This window comes from Sinohyriopsis cumingii, chromosome 3, assembly GCF_028554795.1.
Source record: "Sinohyriopsis cumingii isolate HCF-2022 chromosome 3, ASM2855479v2, whole genome shotgun sequence".
NCBI classification, from domain to species: Eukaryota; Metazoa; Mollusca; class Bivalvia; order Unionida; family Unionidae; genus Sinohyriopsis; species Sinohyriopsis cumingii.
Window position 1 is genome coordinate 150671451 of NC_142963.1, and position 25746 is coordinate 150697196.

General features: G+C 35.0%; 1 protein-coding gene across 1 annotated transcript in view; it reads left to right on the forward strand.

Moving 5' to 3' along the window:
• LOC149804147 (actin nucleation-promoting factor WASL-like) overlaps positions 1–25135 on the forward strand; it is a 46986-nt gene extending 21851 nt beyond the window's left edge. The window contains exons 4-10 of the mRNA XM_089954114.1: positions 1332–1431; positions 14423–14491; positions 17614–17798; positions 19908–20076; positions 20607–21079; positions 22826–22937; positions 24223–25135. Coding sequence (XP_089810240.1) covers positions 1332–1431; positions 14423–14491; positions 17614–17798; positions 19908–20076; positions 20607–21079; positions 22826–22937; positions 24223–24284 — 1170 coding nt within the window. The 3' untranslated portion in view covers positions 24285–25135. The remainder of the gene's footprint in view (positions 1–1331; positions 1432–14422; positions 14492–17613; positions 17799–19907; positions 20077–20606; positions 21080–22825; positions 22938–24222) is intronic.
• The last annotated feature ends 611 nt before the right edge of the window (positions 25136–25746 follow it).

Here is a 25746-nt window from a genome sequence, read left to right on the forward strand (position 1 = left end):
ACAATTTGCATAAATTTAATCAAGATTAATTAAATTAAATTAATTTAATTAGTTTATATGCTATTACATACTTTTTGCATTACGGTATATACTCACTTTTATAAGTTTATGTTGTTTTACCGAAAATTTGATTCATGCAGAGTAAGGGCTATGTTAAAAGTGCGACATACAAATTTTTTTTATAAATCTAGGGGTAATGTTAGAAATTCTAGAGGTTTGCAGTACACAGAAATAGTGAATTCAAATATTTTTACATTTTTGTGACACTATTCCCATTCTGAAATGTGTATATGGTATGCAGTGTGTTCGTCCATTTAATGATAGCATTCATTCCACTGTACTTGTACTTATATTTATTTGGATTTTAATAATCTAAAATAGTACTGGTAAATTAAATATTACCCACCACAAGTGAAGTTTCTGTCAGTGTTGTTTACCATGGGTGTTTATTAGCAAGTGTATTGCTTCCATTTTTGTGCAAGTTCTAACAACCTGTACTTGTATTAATAATAATGTTTTGCTGTTTAAACATTGTGTTTGATGCAATAAAAGTTTTGATTATTTTCCTTTTCCATAAGTTAGTTTGAATTCCTAAGTGATATTTCCCAAGTTTTCAGCCAGTGTACATGGCCTGATAAGCCCTTGACTTGTAAGGGCAGCACTTACTTTGTTTTCAGGTTGACAATTCCTTTGATCAAGCAGTGAATTTAATACATGTACTTGTTCAGTGCCAGGAAGAATTTTACATCTGCCAGTGAATGTCTGACTTTAATTGCCAGACTTGTAAAGGCAGGATCCTATTTGTTTTCCTACATGTCAACCTTAATTAATTAATTTAACAAGTGATGTAATCCAGGATTATAATAGCGTTATACATGTATCAATACTGTTATAATATTGTTATATCAGGGACCACATTAAAATGGTTTTATATCATGGACTGTTATAATAGTGTTATATCAGGGACCATGTTATAATAACGTTATATCAAGGACCATGTTATAATAATGTTATATCAGGGACCATGTTATAATAGTGCTATATCAAAGACTGTTATAATAGTGCTATATCAAAGACTGTTATAATAGTGTTATATAAGGGACCACGTTATAATAATGCTTTATCAGGGAGCATGTTATATGGAGGTGTTTTAATGTGAAGTTCTAGTGTATTTTTCAAAGGGACAACTGCCATAATAAATATTCCATTAATCATTGAAACTTGCAGGCCTTCTGGTGGACCTTTATCAATCCATTTGAATTTCTTTCATGCTGCCTTAAAACTGATTAGTAATGCTTATTTTTATATTTTTGTTTGCTTTTTTTCAACAGAACTGTCAGGCAGGTCTTAACTTTGCCAGTGAAGATGAAGCTAACAAATTCAAAAGTGCTGTTCAGGGCAAGTTGTTGGAGAGGCAGAAGAAAAAACATGGTATGTACATACTTACAACATTCAAAGCTTATAGTAGGTTAATAAAATCTATGTGTTTCGGTGTAAGATAGGAAAACTCCATATGTGGTCAGGATTTTGTGTCAGACATGAGGCTTTGCAAAAAATTATGATCGTGAGGGTGGACATTTCCTTTCCAACACTGATGCTTAATGAGGGATTCCTTTTCTCACATCTTTGAATAAAAAATGAGCGTCAAAGTCAAAATGGCTTATTGTAAATAATAATTGAACTTGTAGAAAGCAAAAGAACCACTGAAAATTTTCTGACCTTACGGTAGAGTGTAAAATGTTCCTTTATTTAAATGGTGTTTAAACACATATCAGTGTTGAAAGAACAGTGCTTGAAACTGCTAATGTAATGACAATACAAGGTGTCTGAATTGTATATTGTAGATAATCTTGTAGCAATAGTTACAACAACAATGGAATTTTTGATGCACAGTCAGACTATAGAAGCTGTAAATGTAGATCGATTAGCGCCAAAAAGTGTCCAATTTGCAGGACACTGACTTAAATCGCTGCTCATTTTAGTATGTATTTGTATTGCAATTAATCTGTATCTTAATTACTATGGAAGTGATATGGAGTTTTTGCAACTTTGTGTGCATGTTGCTTACAGTAGAAGTTCATGTGATAAAAGAGAGCTTTCATGTGAAGAAATATAGGAAATATGATTGTGCAAATATAGGAATGTGAGAAATTTAATTTGAATAAAGCTTCCTTAAACTAGATAATGTTAACACAAAATTTTGACTTGATCAATAGAGATCTACAGGCCCTTTTTGGGTTGGAAATATATTACCAATCTGTGAAGGAAGCTGGATTACAGAGGGGCTGGATTAGGAAAGTTTAATTATCGTATTTACTCTCCAGATTGTGACCAAAACCCATTTTTCCATTGTCAGTATTTCCCCAATCACATTAAAATTAGAAAATAAACTCCTACAGATCTCGAATACAGAGCTTCCAGAAAGATGAATATTTCCATTGATATATCATATTAACAAAGAAAGAAATTTTTATTCATTACATTCCTGTACTACCAGTAGGTATATGACCATCAACCAGCTGTTTGCTAGTTTGAACTTTTATTTGATAGACATCTCATATACACCACTGAGCACACACACAAAAAACCCTAAAAATTGACCATTTTGGTTTTAAAAAAACTTAGGAACTTTTTCAGGCTGTCAAACTATATTTTTATGGTACTGTTATGGTAATGAATTTGACCTTAATAGAAACCGCCTGTCATAATGATTGTTTTCCTAGGTACACAGAGTAATTGTTTTTAATGCCTAAGAATGGGAAAGATAGAAAAACTCCATGGCTCCATGATAATAAAGCATTGTTAGTGTGGAAGAGATGATGAGACATTTTATACAGACTTTTAGATTTAGATACTAATCAAATCCTATTTTATAGCAGAATCATTAACTTTAACAGACTGAGGTAATTAATTGCTTTTCCATGAAATGTATGTCAGCTCTGGAGCACAAGTCCTGTTAATAAGTACATGTATTTTTTTTAAAAAAATGCCTTCATTGTGTCTCATTTGAAAGATATAATTAGGTCACTGTTTGTTTGGAAGGCACATAATCTCTACCATGGTGAAAGGGAGCCACAGTGGCTCAGTGGTTAGCATGCTGAACTTATGACCAAAAGGGTGCAGGTTTGAACCTTGATGTTAAACCAGCCTGGGTTAGCTACTATGGTGTGTCCTTCGGCAAGGCTGTTTACCCCAATTGCCAGCAATTGTCTCAGCGCAAAATAACTTACTTTAGTTGCTGTGCCAAAAAGCACCTAACTCCGTGACAGTTTTAACTGAATGGAGGAAAACTATTTTAGTGCCAGTAATTCCAAAATCAAAATTAAATTTGTCACACGGCTACTCTGTTATATAGGTTAGGTTACCCATGTCATATATATGGCTTTTATATGAACTCTATCCTTTCAAATCCTATGGCATGCTGTCAGCTCTCAGTTACTAAGAATTGTTTGTTTTGTAACAAAAAATTACATTCTGTATTTAGCTCTTCTGGCCTTGTGACCTTAAAGCCCAATCAAGCTATGCAAAGAGACATAACTCTAATTCTGACAATAATTGCTCAGAATGATTACCTCCCTTGTCATAATTTGTTGGCTTGATATAGGACACACGGTACTAATGGTATGGAAAAATGGGAACCAGCCTGGAAATGGGTAAACATAAAATAGAGTATATATGGGTTAGGCTGACATGGATTGGTTAATAATGTAAGTTATGTTGTAGGAAAAAGAATCTTTTGAGAGCTTATCCTAGTTGTAAGTGAAAAAAAATAAAGACATTTTTTTATTGATGGAATTTCAGTCCTTTAAGTCTTGAGTTTGGAACACTCATTACTAAAATTAACACCTGACTCTTTGGTGTGGAATTGAAAGCACATGTCTCAAACATATGCAGGTCCAGAAAATGCCACGGCTTATATCCTTTCCTCAACACAGAAGCTGACATCCAGGTTTCATCTATACTGATAAATATAGGTTTGATCATGAGCACTCAAAAATTTAAGTTACTGAATGTTTACTATCATGATGTTTGCATAGGTTTATTATGGGAACTGAATTAGTAGCGTGAGTCCTATAATCACACACTAATTACTTACATGTGTCTTTTTCCACAAAATTTATACCTATTTATGCTGTGATAAATAAAATTAACATGAAAAAATTTCATTAAGGAACAATACACCTTGAAGGTCTTGAAACTTTTAAAAGTAGTCTTTAGATGTATGAACTCGGCATTGTTGGAACTTTTCATTAGACTTTTAACTCACCTGGCTATGTTAGCCAAGCATCAGCTTCAGAAGCAAACTCGGGCACAAAAAATGATATATGTGTGTTTCCAATTGAACTGGTTTTAAAATTAGGTTAGGTAGGTAGGTGTTTTTTTTTAAAACATGTATAATGTACTAAGCACTCAAGTAATGGGCAAGACCAGCTCATTTAGATGCAAAAAAAATTTGGAGGTAAATTTAAAAACTTTTTCTTTTTTACTCTGGGGGAAAAATTGCTAGGGTTGGCACCAAAAAACAGGGATAGTCAGCCAACTGGAAATGTATTATTTTTGCCTTATGTAAAGTTTATTTTCAACTTAAAAATTTGTACAACTGTGATCAAACATGATAACAGTATTGAATGCGTAATTTCCTCTTGGCATTAGTGACTTCCAGGTTTATACAAATGATACTGATCTGTCATCGATTATTGCAGCTGATATTATAAAAGAGCATGAATGTCTTCTCTTAAACTGCTTGACCGATTTCAGTTAATCAAAACAGCAGGCACAAATATCATTTGTGTTTGTGCAAGTGATGCTGACCTGCCGACTGGTGTATTTACTGCTATTAAAGAAGAAAAATTGACCAGCACGTTTTCAATAACCTATTGATATGTTTGGACAGAACGAGAAAAGTAGCATATAGATGCTTAGCAGAAGTGACCTTTAATTCCTTGTTTTATTTTTTGTCCTACTGATTTTAAGGAAATATGACAGCAAACCAGTCTAACAGTTACATGATTTGACTTGTTACTGTATATATTTTCTTTAATAGAGAGAGAACAAGGTAAGCAGGTTTTTCCTGAAAAATTGTGCACTGAATTTTTATGAGCTTCGTAAAGATTTGGGTAGAGTTACCACTTTTTTGGGAATCAGAAAAATGCAATTATGTTTTTTATGCACATTTTTGTTATGTATAAGTCTGTCAATGCTTCATTTGGAAAACCGCAGCTTCTATGATATTTTTTAAAAGTTGATTCAGTTCATTTAAATATTTTCATTCAAATTTTGCAGTTGTTTTGTATGCAGTGCTTGCTTTGAATTAAGTTTGTTTGATGGTATAAATTTTTGTGGTTTGCCAAAAATAAAATTTGTTTTATTCTTAATTTTTGACAATTGTTTCAGTGGAGGAATAGCTGTTCATTAGGTATATAAATTCATGGTTCGTCGCAATCACAAAATCCACAAAAATTTGTACCCCCCACAAAAAATAGTGAATTAACAGTATTTCTTGCCACAAGTTGAACCATGCCAAGTTCTTCGGTTTTGTTGGTATATTTGTGATGTTGTTTTCATTATTGGGTCTAAAACATGAGACATCTGTATCTGGTCTTGCCTTTAGGGCTTTTTGTCATTCTGAACAGAATAATTTTTTGTGAATACTTTCTTGATCTTTTTGAAATCTTTGTATATTTACCCATATATACTCACTTTTAAGCCTGTTTATTTATAAAACAACCCCTTGTCTATCCCACTTCAAAACAATAAATGGCTATCATTTTACTATGACCTGCTTATAAGATACGGTGATAGATTATTTTCTGAAAAATCCACTAAGCCATCATTTAGAAATGAAACAAAAACATAGTATATTTTATTCATTAGCATGTAAATATATATTTCATAATGAGAAAATTTATATTTCATTGTACATTTCTGACTCTTATTTTAGTGTTTAGTCTGCGTGTGTGTGTGTGTGTGTGTGTGTAATTTGTTTTTTTTTTTTATTTATGTAGCTTAACAATTTTAGTCATATTCTATGATGTCTGCAGTGTGGCAGCGTTTTGTGATGCCTGTCTCTGAGGCATCATGCTGCAGACAAGTAGCATCTTGTCCCATGCAGTCACATTGTCCTGACACTAGGCTGACCAGTCCAAACATTAACCTCTTAATGCTGAGTGTCAAGTGAGGCAGCTGCTAGTACCATTTTTATAATTCTTTGTTAAGACTCAGCCTGGGTTCGAACTCATGACCTCCTGCTTTCGAGGGAGACACTCTAACACTTAGGCCACTGGAGCAATACTTTTTTAGTGTTTAGTGGCTAACGAAAGGTGAAATGAATAATCAAATAATTATAAAATGTGAATACATAATCTGTAATGTAATTCAGCTTAAATTTTCCAAATTACTTTCTTAGTCCCTTATGTCTTCTGGTTCAGAAGCTGAAAAATTGCCTCTATGCCCGAGTCTTTAAACAATATTCTGAAATCTTCTATGGTCATTTGGTCATAATGTATCCTCCAACATAACACCAGTCTCCAAGACCTCATCACTGTCATCCTTTAAACTGAAACCCTTTTCAAGAAGCAAGTCACTGTATAATATGTGTGTATGCCATTCATAATACCAGCAGCTAATTACACCTGGGAAATAGGTATTAAAATGTGAATTTCTCAGATACTCATTCAGACGGATGTGGCAGTTGACTGACAGTCACACAGTGGAATAGGGTAGCTCAGATATCAATAACATGTGGTGTTCAATATTCCCCTGGAGGATATCAGCATTTGAACACAGGGAGTTAAGAGAAGTCCATATCACCAGAAGGGATATCAGCATTCAAGCACAGGAAGTAAAGAGAAATCCTTATCAACTGGAGGGATATCTGCATTTGTACAGAGGAAGTTAAGAGAAGTCCATATCACCAGGAGGGATATCTGCATTTGAACACAGGAAGTAAAGAGAAATCCACATCAACTGGAGGGATATCTGCATTTGAGCACAAGAAGTTAAGAGAAATCCATATCAGCTGGAGGGATATCTGCATTTGAGCACAAGTTAAGAGAAATCCATATCAACTGGAGGGATATCTGCATTTGAATACAAGAAGTAAAGAGAAATCCATATCAACTGGTGGGATATCTGCATTTGAACACAGGAAGTAAAGAGAAATCCATATCAGATGGAGGGATATCTGCATTTGAACACAGGAAGTAAAGAGAAATCCATATCAGCTGGATGGATATCTGCATTTGAGCACAAGTTAAGAGAAATCCATATCAACTGGAGGGATATCTGCATTTGAATACAAGAAGTAAAGAGAAATCCATATCAACTGGAGGGATATCTGCATTTGAACACAGGAAGTAAAGAGAAATCCATATCAGATGGAGGGATATCTGCATTTGAACACAGGAAGTAAAGAGAAATCCATATCAGCTGGATGGATATCTGCATTTGAACACAGGAAGTAAAAAGAAATCCATAGCAGCTGTAGGGATATCAGCATTTGAATACAGGAATTAAAAAGAAATCCACATTAGGATTGGCAAAGATGGGAAAGACTTTTAACTCATGTTGCCAACCTTTATTTGATTTCTGCATCATTAATATGCACAATAAGAGTATATCAAGCATTGTCCTGGACAAATCTTTAATTTATCTAAATGTAACTCAAAGCAGCCAGACCAAAGTGATAATCAAGCATTGTTCTGGCCAAATCTGTAATTTACCTAAATGTCACTCACAGCAGCCAGACCAAAGCGATAATCAAGCATTGTCCTGGCCAGATCTGTAATTTACCTAAATGTCACTCACAGCAGCCAGACCAAAGTGATAATCAAAGCCCAGTTAAAATATATACTGTCTGTTATATCAGTAAGTAACACGAGTACTTTTGACTCTAGATCTTCCAATGGGATGGCCAATGTAATAAAAATGGTAATAGGAGCAGAATGCATTAATCATTAAAAATGGAGCCATGCCAGTTTCAGCTTCAAGAAGACAAGCTCTAATTTCAACTAAGTATGATCAAATTTGAATATTTCTAACTTATAAGTTGACCCACCCCTTCTTTTCATGACTTCTTTTTTTAGTAAATAAATAGAATTAGAAGTGAGTATATATGGTAAACTTCCACAGCGAGCTTGATGGATTTGTTATTTTTGTTTGTCCAGCTCACTTTTTATGCTTCTAGTATAGTTTTGAAAGAAGATGTGACTGTGAGCTAAATAGTCAACTGTCTTGACTGCTTCTTTGCCCCAACAGTTGTTTCAAGAAAAATGCTTAAACAAAAGACAGTATCTGTAGAAGATTAGTTAATTTAGCAAATGCAGATTCTGATGTGTTGATAGTTGATAAATGTAAATAGCAATCTTGTCACAACTGATGGTGGACTTGAGTGTTAAGCACATGCTTTTGCTATTCCAGCTATCACTGTCTGTACATTTGGATGACTTTTGTCACAATCATAAGACTGTGTTTTCACACTGAAGGACTTGCAAACAATCACTGAGCATGTGAATGGCAAGATTGAGCTATATACAATTTCTGCTGTTGACATCATTTTGAATTAATGTTGCAGAAGAGTTTTTGAAAGGGATGTAACTTTATTCAGCTGAAACTTTAAGATAATATTGCTGTATGGCTGAAGTTTGTAACTTACATGCTAGAACTTGTCTTGCCAGCTTAATGATGTTTACAGCCTCGACACTGTGCAGTGGAAAACTTGTTTCTCCATTGAACACTACCCAATCATATTTATGTTAGGAAGGTAATTTTTCCAACTCCCTGAATCTGCTGGTCTTGGAAGGATTAAAACAAATGTGTCTTTTCCATTTGTATAAAATATAGTTACTGTGATTAGTAACTCTTCCAGGATACTCTTATAATATACCCTCCACCCAGTGGCGTCGCTAGGGGGGTGTGGACCGCACCGGGTGACACCATCTCAGAGGGGCAAATTTTACAGAGCACACATATAAAATAACTATAACTTAACGTTGTTAAAGTTCTTAAATACTTGTACCTTCTGACCTTCAATTAATTTGTTTTTGTTCTTGTCATTTTTATACTGTGGACTTATTTTAAGAAGAAGAAATCCATGGTGGAAGTCTGGAGGGGTGACACCATGAGTTTACTGCACTGGGTGACACCAACCCTAGCAACGCCGCTGCCTCCACCACCCATCTTCTGGATGTTCTTCAGTTTAAACTTTCACTGCTGTATTCTGTATTATACACAACATATTGTTTACACTTCCCATAATCCATTTCCGTTTCCCAATTTTTGCTAACTATCATGCATTGTGTGTCTGCACATCAACAATTGCTTGTGATGATTTGGTGTCTATATTTCTGATCCAGTTTCAGTCAAACTTTCAATATGGGTTGATATCATTTAAAAAATAGGTGAGTTTGGTAATCAGTGAGATTGATGCATATTAATTAATTGCACTTGTATCTAATTGGCTAGCCTTGTTACTACACTTTAGGCCATATTTATGATCTGATTTTGATCAGACTTGTAATATATGGTTATATCATTAAAATATGGGATGAGTTTGATAATGAGCAAAATCCATACTTACTAATTACGTGATCTTTCATCTAATTGGCCGAGCTTGTTACCTATTGAAGGTCAGATTTTGTATCTGATTTTTATCAGCAGCAACCCTACCTGGTTTTAAATGTGGCTCAGGTTACTTCATTTTGAATCCTTGTTACCCTTTTCACTGAGGTTTCTTAGTGGTAGCCCTAGCTTCATCATGTAGATGAACAAACTGTATGATCAGTGAGTACCTGAACTGTATGATCTGTGAGTACCTGAACAGTATGATCTGTGAGTACCTGAACTGTATGATCTGTGAGTAGCTGAACAGTATGATCTGTGAGTACCTGAACTGTATGATCTGTGAGTACCTGAACTGTCTTCAGTACCAATTTGATGGTTGATTTCTCCTAATGATGAAACCAAATTTTGCCTCCTAGAATAGGTTGTCCTTTGCATGTATTTAGTTAATAGTCATTTGTTCCCTCTTCTCAAATGACCCGTCGATGGAGGCATGGATGTAAGATCAGGCTTGTTCAATCCAGTGCAGTCTGATTTTGCAATGGAAAGTGTAAGCATAGCCCAACACTGAATTTTTCTGGATATAACTTTGCAGGTACTGTCCTCATGACTCTGGTGAGTCATTCGATTGGTGGTTCAAGCAAGGCTTTCGATTGGTGGCTCAGGTGAGTCATTTGATTGGTGGCCCAATTGAGTCATTCGATTGGTGGCTTAAGTAAGTCTTTCAGTTGGTGGCTCAAGTGAGTCATTTGATTGGTGGCCCAATTTAGTCATTTATTGGTGGCTCAAGTGAGTCATTTGATTGGTGTCCCAAGTGAGTCATTTGATTGGTGGCCCAAGTGAGTCATTTGATTGGTGGCCAGAGTGAGTCCTTTGATTGGTGACTCCAGTGAGTTATTCGATTGGTGGCTCAAGTGATTTATTTGATTGGTGTTTTCTGAGCTGTCACAGGATCGGACAAGCTTCATGAGATTTCAACAGTTTCTTTGAGCCTTTTTCTTGAATGCTTCAATGTTTTGATCTGAAATATTATCAAATCATTCATCTGGCATGTGCACTTGACTTTCTCCAGTTTCTGCCCATGTGACCAGGCTTTGCAGAGGGAGTTGAATCTCATGGGGCCTCTGGAAGAGGTCCAGACAATTACCAGTCATGACAGCACAACCTTAGTTCCAGAATGTGGTTTATAGCTTTCACCGGATTTGCTGGGAAAACATTTCATTGGTAATTTAACTCCTTCACTGCAAGTCCTTCCGATTTAGCCTTACACTGTTGTGTTGATATCACATTTCCCAGTTGTGTTACCTATATGTTCGGAGTGTGGTTTATTCTTTCACTGAGAATGCAGTCATTTTTAAGTGTGACTAAGGAGACTGGATGCTCTTGCATTTCTCCCCCCTTTTACCTGTTCTCACGTTCATGTGATTATGTACTGTGTTCTACAGAGAAACAAGTATTGATAATAAATTAAGTTTCTCTGAGAATATTAACGCAGTCACATTAAGATTAAACACTCCCTGCGGATGCAAGCATCCTTGTTGGTGTTTGACTGTAGCTTAAGCTGTAGAAAGAGGTACACATGTAGCCACCTTGCAGTGGCAAGGAGAAGTTATTATAATAGTAGATGCATTTGGAATGAGTTATTTCCTATAGATACTGTTTTTAGCTTCTGTATAGTATATAGACAAGAATGACACATTATTTTGTCCTTTCGGAAGAGTTGTATTTTGGATTTCAGAGGGTTGTGGAATTTATTTGCCTAATGTTAATTTGACTGGATAGATATTCTTCGTAGAGCAATATTTACTATAAAAGTAATTTCCTATACAAGTTCCTTTCTTCTGGCATCTTACATTCTTATGACAGAATTGATGAGTTATGTCCATTTTTATTAATTTTAAAAATGTTGAATTGTCAGTGCGACCCAGCTATGCCATGGTATAATATTTTGGCAGATCAGGGTTTCTGATCAGTTGGAATACCCTTATCTCTTTCCAATGTGAGTCAAATAACCTTGCCTTTCAGAAGGTATAGATACTTGCAGGTAATGATAATAATTTTTCCCAAGTTTGCACATTTTTGGTGAATGAGCATCTGGCTAGATGTGCCAAGAATAGAAACTTACAAAGATGATAGGTGCATACCGTAACACTCTGTGATGTCTTAACTCTAAAGGAAATACCTGCACCATATAATTTTAATGTTATTCATGCACCTTTTTGATAAAAAAAAGTTAGATCATTCAGTTTCAGCAGGCCTGAAGCTATTGCTTCCATAGCTGTTATTAGTAACATGTCATTTAGTCTTTTTGTTATGCCATTGAAGTTATTATGACCAGATAACAACCACAGGTTTGACGGCAGTTATCAGTGGCTACATGTATTTAGATCTGAGGTCTTTTTATAGCATGCAACAGAAAAGATCACACATTTAGATTGGGTTCATACTGTGTGCTTGAAATGATCAGAAGAAAACAGCACATACCCTGATTTATTAGTGTATTGTACCATGGCAAACAGCACATACCCTGATATATCGGTGCATTATACCACGGCAAATAGCACATACCCTGATTTCTCATTGTATTGTGCTATGGCAAACAGCACATACCCTGATATATCAGTGTGTTGTATTGTGGCAAACAGCATATACCCAGATATATCAGCACATACCTAGATATATCAGTGCATTGTACCATGGCCAATAGCACATACCCTGATATATCAGTGCATTGTACCAAGCAGACAGCACATACGCTGATATATCAGTGCATTGTATTGTGGCAAACAGCATATACCCAGATATATCAGTGATTGTGTCAAGGCAGACAGCACATACCCAGATATATCAGTGCATTGTATTGTGGCAAACAGCACATACCCTGATATATCAGTGCATTGTACTATGGCAAACAGCACATACCCAGACATATCCGTGCATTTTACCATGGCAAACCTGATTTATCAGTGTGTTGTACTGTGGCTGACAGCATGTACCCAGATATTGTGTATTGTACTACAGAAAACAGCACATACCCTGATATGACAGTGCATTGTACTGTGGCAAACAGCACATACCCTGATATTATCAGTTTATTGTACTAAGGCAAACAGCACATATCCTGACATATCAGTGCATCGTACAATGACATACAACACATTCCCTGATATATCAGTGTGCTGTACAATGGCAAACAGCACATACTCTGATATATCAGTACAGTGTACCATGCCAAACAGCACATACCCTGATATATCAGTGTATTGTAATTGTACCATGGCAAGCAACACATACCCTGAAATAACACTATATTGTACTATAGCAAACAGCACATACCCTCATATATCCGTACATTGTACTCTGGTAAACAGCACAGACTCTGATATATCAGTGGATTGTACCATGAAAAAAAGTACATACCCTGATATAAGTGTATTGTACTCTGGTAAACAGCACATACCTGGATATATCAGTGGATTGTACCATGGCAAATAGCACATAGCTTGATATATCACTGGATTTTACTGTGGAAGACAGCACATACAGTGATAAATCCTTGAATTTAGTTTTAAAAGCTGCTTGATCTTTTCCAGACTATCTTTGAAAAGCTAAAATATGATTGACAGTCTAATGTCACAAAACATGTCTAGCATCACCAGATAATTATTTAACAGGGCACATGAAGTATTGACCCAGTTGGTCAGAACATTTGAGATTCTTGGACTTTACCATTGTGTATCAAGGTGAAACATATGGTTTGTAACTGATTTCACTTTCTTGCTTGAGGAAACAAACTTAACGCTGGATAAACATGAATAAAGGGGGATGTATTTAACAAAGAAGATGAGAACTTGATCCATCATACTTTAATTGATTAAAACCATTTACGGGAGACAAGCATTGTGTACAGTGTGTGATCAAATGTTCGACATTTCAAAAAGGGGTGAAAGCACCCAGAAATATTATAGCTGGCAATATTAACCAAAATACCCAATATTACCTAATATAAATATTACATAATTCTTTGGTGCATCGTTTTTACTTGAAAGCCATTCATTGGATGAGTTATTGGTTCCCCCTCCCGTGAAGACTAGCAGAAATACAAAATCTACTGCTTCATGCAGTTTTGAAAAGATTATGACCAAAGAAGATGTTCTTAAAGCTGAAATATTGTGGACATTAAAACTGGTGACTGGTCTCTATTAGTACCAATCTTCTGAAACCAAATGATATTGAACTCTATCAACCTCTCCAATGGCCTAAGTGGTTAGAGCATCCACCTTGGATATGGGAGGTCATGGGTTCAAACCCCAGCTGAGTCATACCAGAGATTTATAAAAATAGTACTAGCAGCTACCTCACTGGCTGCTCAGCATTAGAGGTAAGTGTTAGGACTGATCGGCCTGGTATCAGGATAATGTGACTGGGTGGGACATCATGCTACATGTTTGTGGCACGATGCCCCGGTGCTAGACATCACTATAAACTGCCACACTGCAGACATCATATCGATATGACTGAAATATTTTTAAAACAATGTTAAAAATCCAAATCACACACATATTTCACACACACACACACATTACACACACACATTTCACACTATGATTCCTGATGTTTCTAATGGATGATATTCTTAGATTCCAACTCAACTGCAGCTGATGCTTTGATTATCACATTGGTGAGTTGCAAAATGAACTTATTTTTAAAAAGTGTTGGATTTCTTAGCCCATGTTAATCCTTGAATTTTTTGTAAAATTTCATGGAAGATCCTGTAATTTTTCCTTGCCAAGTCTGTATGAACCATGGAGGTACTGAACACCATTTTGTAAAGCCCCCAATTTAAGTTTCCTTTTCCTTTCAGAGAAGAAACTGCAGCAGAAGCAGTCCACAAACACTGCTCCACCCATAGTGTCTGCCTTATCCAGTATCAGTAAGTTATCATAAATTGTACAATTTTCATGTGATTAAATTTTCTAATTTTTATGAATTTAGCAACCAGCACAGTACCTATGTAAATTTGTCTTACTTTACTAATTATAAGTGAGTTTTTTGTTTTGCCAGTTGGTAAGTGTTTATATTTTGCTTACCAATTTGTAAACTTCCTGTGCATTTATGCCTAAATAGAAAATAACATGTTTGGTTGTTGACAAAAACAGATAGGCCAGTCAGGTTTTCTGTTGAGCCTACATTAGTGGGAGGCATGACACATCAGTCACTTTGCCACTTGCTGTGGCAGTGTTGTGTCGTCATTGTTGTTAACAGTGTGTTAAAGTTTTTGTTACAATTGTTCATGTGAATATATTTCATAAATCCTTATACTTAGTATGACTCATTATGAAGCTAAGATAAGTCATTCTGCAACATGCCTTTTTGCCCCTTTTACCTTGGGGACAAGGTCTCTTTCATAGAAAAATGTGCAGTACAGTGTTGATTAAGTTTTGTTCATTTCTGTGTATTTTAAAACCCCTTGATGTATTTTCTTACAGGTGTAGCTAAAGTGTTTTCATTTTCTTAGTCCCTTGATGTACTGATATACATGGAATTAATTATTATGAAGCTAAGGCAATTCATTCTGCATCACAGTCATTGACAGTTTGCATTTAAGATTTGGTTTCAATTTTTTTATTTCTTTATAATTCCTAAACTCCTTGATGAATTTTCTGAATACCGAGGATGAATCATGATGAAGCAAGATAATAATTCAACTTTTTGATCTTGGCATTTTATAGCAATACTTTGATAATTGGTTAGAAATGCAGGCCATGGATTTGCTATTTTTATTTTCGACAAATTCAGCATATCTTGGAAACAATGAGCTTGGGACACACTCATGCTTATGATGATTTTGGCAGTTGACTCAGTTTTTGAGTATCCAATATATTCAGTTTTTGAGTCACTAATAGACTCAGTTTTTGAGTATCCAGTTGAAGAATAGTGTTGAGACTCTTATGTGTATCTATATTTTCTGCTTAATTTTTGTCAGGGATTCAGGGTTGTGTCTGATTCTAAGAAACAAGTTGTTTACTTGAATTTGACTTGTCAGGGATTCAGGATTGTGTCTCATTCTAAGAAGTAAACAAGTTGTTTACTTGAATTTGACTTCAAGACCCCGACTTTGTTTACAAGTTACAGGTTTTTCAGTAGAAACCACTATTGCATCACAGGTCAAGTGAAATATTTATAAAATTATATAGAGACTGTGTAAACATTTATTTGTTCCTGTTAAATATCAGTCTTTGGGAATCTATGATCAGAGGTTGCAGTTGTGTTCTTATACAATTGATTATTAAATTATTCATTGACCTTTTGGACTAAAACACTACTTTGGAATGGTTGAGAACTTACTCAAAGGCATTCTGGATCATATCATTGTGGTACATCAGGACATTCAAGACAGCTTATAATTCATTTGGAATATTCTATACTTTTTGAACTTGTATCGAACATTTAGGATTATTTGCTATTTAATTCACAAAGCTGTAAGTGACTTTTGAATTTTCACTTGTATTGTAGGGAAATAAATTATTTGTTGAATTTTTCTTAAAATGTTGGTTTTTCTTCATTTTTCATATGTCGTGTAAGACCATAGACTCATAGCAGTACTTATCCAGAAACTTCAATAGGTGCCAGTTTACTATGATTGCCATTACTGATTGTCCAGTTTACTATGATTGCCATTACTGATTGTCCAGTTTACTGTGATTGCCATTACTGATTGTCCAGTTTACTATGATTGCCATTACTAATTGTCCAGTTTACTATGATTGCCATTACTGATTGTCCAGTTTACTGTGATTGCCATTACTAATTGTCCAGTTTACTATGATTGCCATTACTAATTGTACAGTTTACTATGATTGCCATTACTGATTGTCCAGTTTACTATGATTGCCATTACTGATTGTCCAGTTTACTATGATTGCTATTACTGATTGTCCAGTTTACTATGATTGCCATTACTGATTGTCCAGTTTACTATGATTGCCATTACTAATTGTCCAGTTTAGTATGATTGCCATTACTGATTGTCCAGTTTACTGTGATTGCCATTACTGATTGTCCAGTTTACTATGATTGCCATTACTGATTGTCCAGTTTACTATGATTGCCATTATTGATTGTCCAGTTTACTATGATTGCCATTATTGATTGTCCAGTTTACTATGATTGCCATTACTGATTGTCCACTTTACTATGATTGCCATTACTGATTGTCCACTTTACTATGATTGCCATTACTGATTGTCCAGTTTACTATGATTGCTATTTCTGATTGTCCAGTTCTGTATACCGTCCTTGGATTTCATGGCAGAAGTACCATCTGTCCCATGGTGTAAAACTAATATTTTATGTTTCATTATCATATGTGAAGAGAAATATCTTGTGAACTTTTTAAATTTGGATTGGCATCTGTAAGACCACAACTTAATGAGTGAGGCAATTATCTTCAGTAAGATTTGTATCTAGGACTTGACAAACCTTATCCAGGGTGTAATTCATATCCTTTCCTATTGGATTTGCTATCCTGTTCAAATACATGGAAAAGATTCAATTATCATTACTTCTTTTTGCAAGTATGACAATATTTTGACTGAAGCATGTATTAACACGCAATTATGACAATAATTGGACTGTAGCATGTATTAACACACAAGTATGACAACAATTTGACTTTAGTATGTATTAACACACAAGTATGACAGTAATTTGACTGTACAGTGTGTTTACATAATTATGACAATAATTTGACTGTAGCATGTATTAACAGACAAGTATGACAATGATTTTACTACAATTTGTTGTCACTCAAGTATAACAATGATTTGACTTTACAATGTGTTAACACACAAGTATGACAATAATTAGACTGTGGCATGTATTAACACACAAGTTGACAATAATTTGACTGTACCATGTGTTAAATACAAGTACAACAATAATTTGACTGTACCATGTGTTAAATACAAGTACAACAATAATTTGACTGTACCATGTGTTAAAGCACAAGTATTACAATAATTTGATTGATTGTACTATGTGTTAAACACACAGATGAAAGCCAGCCATTAGCCAACATCACCGTAACTGTTAAGAAACCCGAAGAGAAGAGTGCTGCAGTTAAGGACAAGAAGAAGGACAAGAAAAAAAAGAAGCTGACAAAGGAGGACATCAGTGGACCCACTGCCTTTCGACATGTCAGCCATGTTGGCTGGGATCCCAACAAAGGGGAATTAGATGTAAGTATAGAATATTTTTGAACCATCAGGAAAATGTACCAGTTTGTGCTCTGATGGTATAATGTTGACATACCAGTTTAGTGTTAGATCATCTGCATAGAAAATCTCTATTGATTGATGAAAAATCATAAAAGATTTCTTTCTCTTTTAAAGTTGGTTTACTTTGAGCAGATATGTTGTATCTTGATCATTCCTTTACCAATGTCTTGTCATCATGAAATTAACACGATTCAAAGTTAATGAGATCCATGGGCATGCCCATACCTCCACCAGTACACCTGTCTACATCCCAGATTAACCTCAGTCTTAACAGATTCATTAGCTGTCTACATCCTAGATTAACCTCATTTGTAACAGATTCATGACCTATCTACTTCCTAGATTAACCTCAAGCTTAACAGTTTCATTTACTGTCTACATCCTAGATTAACCTCAAGCTTAACAAATTCATTTACTGTCTACATCCTAGATTAACCTCAAGCTTAACAGATTCATTTACTGTCTACATCTTAGATTAACCTCAAGCTTAACAGATTCATTTACTGTCTACATCCTAGATTAACCTCAAGCTTAACAGATTCATTTACTGTCTACATCCTAGATTAACCTCAAGCTTAACAGATTCATTTACTAACTACATCCAAGATTAACCTCAAGCTTAACAGATTCATTTACTGTCTACATCCTAGATTAACCTCAAGCTTAACATTCATTTACTGTCTACATCCAAGATTAACCTCAAGCTTAACAGATTTATTAGCTGTATATTTCTACTTCCTGATTAACCTTAAGCTTAACAGATTCATTAGCTGTCTACATCATAGGTTAACCTTAAGCTTAATAGATTCGTTAGTCTTGATTGATATTTGATAAAGATTTGATGATTTTCTTAGAGCTTCTTTTAAAGAATACCCGGTAAATTATTTTCAGGCATACTGTTATAAAACTGTTATTTAACATCCTGTTGTTATTTCTAAATAAAATAAAAAAATTATATTATCAGTAGTATAATATCAAGATAATTTTAAATCTCAATTTGAGGAACAAATTTGAGAAATTTAGTGAAATTGGAACCTGGCCTGGAAATCATAAAACTCTGAGTTTGAGGATGAAATTGAGTTCCAGTATTGGCCAGTCAGAAATGACCTTTCAAAAGTAATGTCATTTGTCATTGGTCAAAACAAAATCGCAGGTTCAAACTGTGTCTCAAAAGTTTGATGATTTCCAAGTCTGGTGGTTTAGGCACTGATATACCTGAGTCTAGTTTCTTCAGCTGGGTTTTCAATTTACATAGAGTTAATAAAGTACTTGGTTAGAGATCTTTGTTCTAGGATAGAATCAAACATTCAATAGCAGGTAGCAGATTTTTGCTTGCTACTTTTCAATTGGGTAGCAGAATGGCTGACTGGTACAATGTGTGAGAAGAAGCCTATTGATGTTTGGGTTAAAACGTCAAAGATCAAGGTAACTGACTGAAAGAAGTATAATGGTTTATGCATGAACTTGAGTTCTACAGTATGGATGTGTACCAAACTTTGTGGAGGACTTGCACTTTGAGCAACGAATAAACCTACTTATATATTTATTTATTTATTTGTCTGTTTATTTTGTGGTCAAAAGGTTGAAAGTTCAAAACTTATGGTCTCTGTGAATGAAAGAAGAAAGATGGTTTTTGCATAATAACTTTAGTTTTAGTCAACATACCTTTACCAACATTTACAGAGGCTTTGTAATTAAGGTATGTAAGAGATCTGTTGATATTTGAGGTCAAAAGTCAATGTTATTATTGTGCAAGTAAAAATGGGTTGTCGCATAATGACGCTTTTAAGAGAGTAAGTTTATTGACCAAACTTTTTGGATGGCTTATACTTAGGTAATAAAGCAACTTGTACATAATGGGGTCTAGTGGTCAGTTGTCATGGTTATGGTAAGTCTTGTAAGAAAATAATGATTTCCACACTAAAACGTATACCTTGACCAAATGTTCAGATACTGAGACCCATTGGTCAACAATGTTCAGAACCAACCATATCCTACTAGCTCTACCTATAGGACTGTGAAGCGTGGGGTGGGTCTACAGTCTGGCATTAATAATACTCTTGTTTACAGATGGACAAGGTGGATCCAGATATGAAAAACTTGTTTGAATCCATTGGTCTTCATAATGATCTTGATGAGGAAACTGTGGACTTTATTTACGACTTTGTGGAAAAACATGGTGGAATGGATGCAGTCAAGAAAGATCTTGAAAATCGGACAACACCCATGCTTCCATCAAGTATGTACCTGACACCGAAAAAGAGAAAAAGAAAAAGGAAACATTTATAGGATCCACTTTTAAGTAAACTCATTAAATCACATTTGGATTTTGTTCTGATATTTAAGTTGAGAAGTTAAGCACTAACAAATGTCTGTTGAATTCTTAGAAGTGAAGGTATTATAAGTGCATTTACAGGTTAAGATGTGGAAGAATCCATTTTCTTATTGACAGCAAATTAATTCACATAGAAAAGAACTATTCACTTCTTTTTGGACTTATTAAGAATTTGTAATATCCTCACTCTATTAATTATTAATTAGAAATTTTAGATATATTTAAATAAACAAAAAAATTATTGTTGATATTTTAAATCTCTACACTTTAGCAAAAACATTTGTAACGTTTTAGAAAAGAAGCGTCATCAGAATTCTGACACATAAAAATGCTTTATGCCTTCATTGTTGTTATATCATAATCTTTCAGTGATGGATTATCAAACTAATATTTGTTATATTCATATCCTCTAATTTGTGTTCCTTCCATTTCAGTGGCACCACCTCCTGTACCACCTACCTCTCGACACGCTGCTAAACCGCCTCCAGCCCCTCCTTCCAGGACAAATAATTCAGGTCCTCCCCCACCCCCACCCAATCGTGCAGGAATAGCTCCCCCACCTGCACCTCCCAATCGCAACAAACCTATGGGGACCCCACCACCTGTCCCTCCAGCTTCTGGCCCCTCTCTCACAATGCCTTCTGCTAAACCTCCTGCTGCACCTCCCCAACCCCCATTAGGTATGAGTGGTTCAGCACCACCTCCACCTCCCCCACCTCCTGTTGCTCCTCCTCCACCAATGGCACCTCCACCTCCCCCCATTGGAGGTGATCGTGCTGCTCTCTTTGACCAGATTCAGCAGGGAGCATCACTAAAGAAAGTGACACCCACTGAAAGTCCACATGAAATGGACAGCAGAAGTACTCTTCTTCAGCAGATACGGTCTGGAACTCACACTCTGAAAAAGGTACATGTTTATATATATATATATATATATATACTTTAGATCCATTAGTCTTCATTTGCATGCTTTATCATAATAAAATAGTGTAGTGAGACCATGGTATCTTTTCCTGGCAGCAATAGAAAATATTTTACATCATTACACAGCTAGCAGAACACACAACAAAGACTTGTTTAGAACATACTTTCCATTACACAGCTTGCAGAAGAGAGACAACAGAGACTTGTTTAGAACATACTTTCCATTACACAGCTAGCAGAACACAGACAAGAAAGACTTGTTTAGAACATATTTTACATCATAGCACAGCTTGCAGAACACAGACAGCAAAGACATGTTGAGAACATACATTCCATTGCACAACTTACAGAAGAGAGACAACAGAGACTTGTTTAGAACATATTTTACATTACACAGCTAGCAGAACACAGACAGCAAAGACATATTTAGAACATACATTCCATTGCACAACTTACAGAAGAGAGACAACAAAGACTTGTTTAGAACATACTTTCCATTACACAGCTTGCAGAACACAGACAACAAAGACTTGTTTAGAACATACTTTACATTACACAGCTAGCAGAACACAGACAAGAAAGACTTGTTTAGAACATACATTCCATTGCACAACTTGCAGAAGAGAGGCAAGAAAGACTTGTTTAGAACATACTTTCCATTACACAGCTTGCAGAACACAGACTTGTTTAGAACAATTAGTAAGTGCAGCTCAAGCATTTGCTATTAGAGTTACAGTATTTGTCCTTGCCACATGCATACCAGACTATGAACAGAGTACACTCAGATCTGCAGATACAAAAATGTCCATAAAGACTGAGTCTGTGGTGTACACTTGAAGTCGTATCCACAACAGCATAAGCCCTGATTTGCCAGCACATTATAAATCAGCATATCCTTGACCCTGGTCTACCATCACATTTTACAACAGCATATCCAAGGTTGTATCTACATTACAGCATATTCCAAGGTTGTATCTACATTGCATTACAGCATATCCAAGGTTGTATCTACATTGTATTACAGCATATTCCAAGGTTGTATCTACATTACAGCATATTCCAAGGTTTTATCTGCATTGTATTACAGCATATCCAAGGTTGTATCTACATTGTATTACAGCATATCCAAGGTTGCATCTAGGATATGCCATTGTGAAATCACATTAAAATTAAAAGTTTAGCACAAAATTGTTTAATCAGTGCAGGCATTATCATGCAAAAGCTAAGGATTTAGCACATATTTTATTGAGTTGGGCTGAATGCAGTTAGATATATTCCTTTTGTTAAAGAAAGTGCAATCTTATTTAAGCCACTTTGGCATTCCTTGGGTGCCATCACTTCCCAAAACTGAAATGATAGTCAACAGACTTTTAAAAATCAATCACTCGGTTGTGTCTGGCTTTACTTCATAAGGAAAATATTTTCAGATTAAATATAGGATGAACAAAGCAGACCCTAAGTTGTACAAAAGTGTCAGTATCAGCTGCAAACTATGCGCGACAGTCTTGTGATGTCGGAGCATCATCATATAATCTGCCAGCGGATCTTAATCTATGCCATTTTGTTGATGAATTTGAATCATCAGCATAGACACTGTTGATAAAATTACTGACCACACCAAAAGCATTTACATTTGTCCAGTTATTGCATTAGATTTTTTCCATGTCAGTTCTAAAATGCCCACCATTTTAAATTGGCAGTATTTATTTGATTTTATGTAATGATTTAGGTTGACCCCAGCCAGATGGAGGAACATAGCACAGCCACTGAGGAACAAGAGGGCATTGTAGGAGCTCTTGCTCGGGCCCTGGCCAACAGACAGAGACGCATTCAAGGATCAGGTGGGATTTCATATCAGAACTTGAACCTTGCTCAATTTACAAATTCGAATTAGAATCATTTCCATCGCTAGCAGCTCTTTATATGTCCATTTATAGTTCCACCTTGTCTGCCTGTTCCCCTAGCAGCTCCTTAAATCAGTAGATATTACCAGGGTTACTTCCTGCTATCTGGCATGATTGTATAAAAAATGCAAAACACTTCAGCTTGTGGGAGCATAAGCTGACATACTGTTGAAAATATAATCACTTTTGGCTGTTATAAATTAAAAGTATTATTGGGATTTAGGACCCGTTTTTCAATGATAACTTTTATAAAACTTAAGTATGTAATAGAAATTTTTAAAAAAATTGTCCAGGACATAAAGAAAATAATGAAATTATCAATTGTACAGAAAATTCTAACATCTGTCCAGTGTTAGCATTGCAGGCATATAAACAAAAGGGCGTGGGTTGAAATACTACCATTTGAAGTGGTTTGAGTCAGCTGTCATGGTGTTTCCTTGGGCAAGGCACTTTACTTCCTATTGCCTCAGCACTAAATAACCAACTGATGTTGCCGTGCCAAAAAGCACCAAACCAAATCCAACATCTGACATGTAGTACTCCAGGGAAGAGGTGCCATATGCAAGCTTGATGCTAAAATCAAAATCATGAAAATATTAGCTTTAAACTTAATTACAGCGGCTTTTTAGACACTTCATGTACATGGCTTCTGTGAGAAATATATACTAAGAGACAAGGTTATAACCAGATAGAAAATCATAAAATTGTGACATTCACTTGTTTTTAACTTCACATAAGTACAATGTATAAAACTGTAATACCTTGTAGAAACAAAAAAAATATCTCCATATTAAAATGGCACCTAGATCATTGAAAAATGTCATGATTTAAGTAAATATTATCGAGAAATCAAGGGCTAGTTATGAGAATACAAGTTAAAACTTGGTTGAGCAGGTTTACACTCACCTTAAATCAGAAGTGCAGCTTATTTGAATATCATGCCAAATAAAGATGTCAGCATATATATATATATATATATATATATATATATATATATATATATATATATATATATAAATTATCACTGCAGACTTTCGCAATCATCTATATGGTTTATGACGATTGTACAAAACTGATGAGCTGAGTAATTATTCTCACTACCATTGCCATCTCCTATTTTTGAAATGTAACCAATTGTAGGGAATATTAATAGATTATTGTGACATATAAAAATAATTTGTTCGACGAATTTCTAGTTCCTGTACTTATGTCTCTGTTACAGATGAGGAAGATGATGATGACAGTGATGATGATGTCAGTGACGATGATGAGTGGGATGACTAAACATACAATATGTCTTAAAGCACAGAAAATACAAACATAAATGTATTAATTTCCTTTAGTATGAAAAAAAAATGATAAAACAAGTATGTATATATTGCATATTCATTTTCACCTTCTTAGTCAATATTTTTATTATATAAATATGTACTTATTTTTTTCAGTTACAGTAGAGTTGATTTCTTATTTTATTTTTTGTACCTGTAAATTATACATTTTTACTATTTCACTATGGTCTAAGTCACTGGTTTTACTTCCTGTTTATAAAATCTAACACGTAGGAAATACAGTTAAACCCTCCAATAAAGACCACAAGTGGGACTGTGGAAAAGTGATCCTATTTTGTAGGTGGTCTCAATTCATAGAACAGGCCCCTGCTTGTTGGTAATGGAGAATGAAGTACCAGTGGACGTGAATGTTTTTATTTTCATCATTTATTGCTACATGTAAATGGAAGTAGGTTGTATGCAACTAAGGAGAGGAAGAAAAAAGAAAGGAAGAGAAAAACATTAAAAAATAATGGGAAAATATTGAGATTTTACACATGAATATTAGGACAATATTACAGACAGACAGACAGATGGACAGTTTAAAACAGATGGAAAAAGGCAGACATTCCCTTATGACCTTTATGTTGAATTCAATTGAGAGTTCATTGTACCTGTAATGGGGCTGCAAATTTACTGTAGAATCTATCCATTGTAGTAAGGGTGGTTGGTAGCAATCAAAACACAATGAAAATATCTCTGTACAATTACACTAAGAGGAAAGTTGGATCTGGCAAGGCATTTTTTAAAATGCTATTTATATATTTCACCATTGATTATCTTGAATAAAGCTTGAACATTTGAATACATTGGACTTGTGGTGCTTGGTATATAGACTTCTTATAACTATACTTGGTATATAGATTTCGTATAACTATGTAAAGTGTGTGTATTTTCTTTGATTATCATGTGTTCATCCCAACGCTCACTTATTGCTATTCCAATTATCTTCTTTAATTAGGGCCCTACATCAAGATGTGGGAACAATATTGTAATCACCGTTTCCTCATCTTTCTGTTCACCAGTTTATTTTTCCATCCATTCACACCTGTTGTAATTCCCAAAGCTCTGCAGTCCTTACCCTGAATTAGATGCCATTGGTTGGTGAATTGCCTTGTATTTGCATATGTGCAGTATTAAAGATTGATTTTTTTCCACAGGTCCCTTTTTGATGGAGTTATTTTCCTTTTTGGATCAGTGTTAATTCTCCACTACAGCAGATCCTTTTAACTATCATAGCTTAAAGACCATTCAGTATAATGTAATGCAATTTAGTGTGAGCTGGTGTGTACATTATCTCATAGACATAGATATACATTCTATGGGTTTTGTCTCTTCAGCTATATTTTGGATAGAGTAATGGCCCTTGACAACTACCTTCATAACTTCAAATGGAATGATGCACCTAACTGGCATAT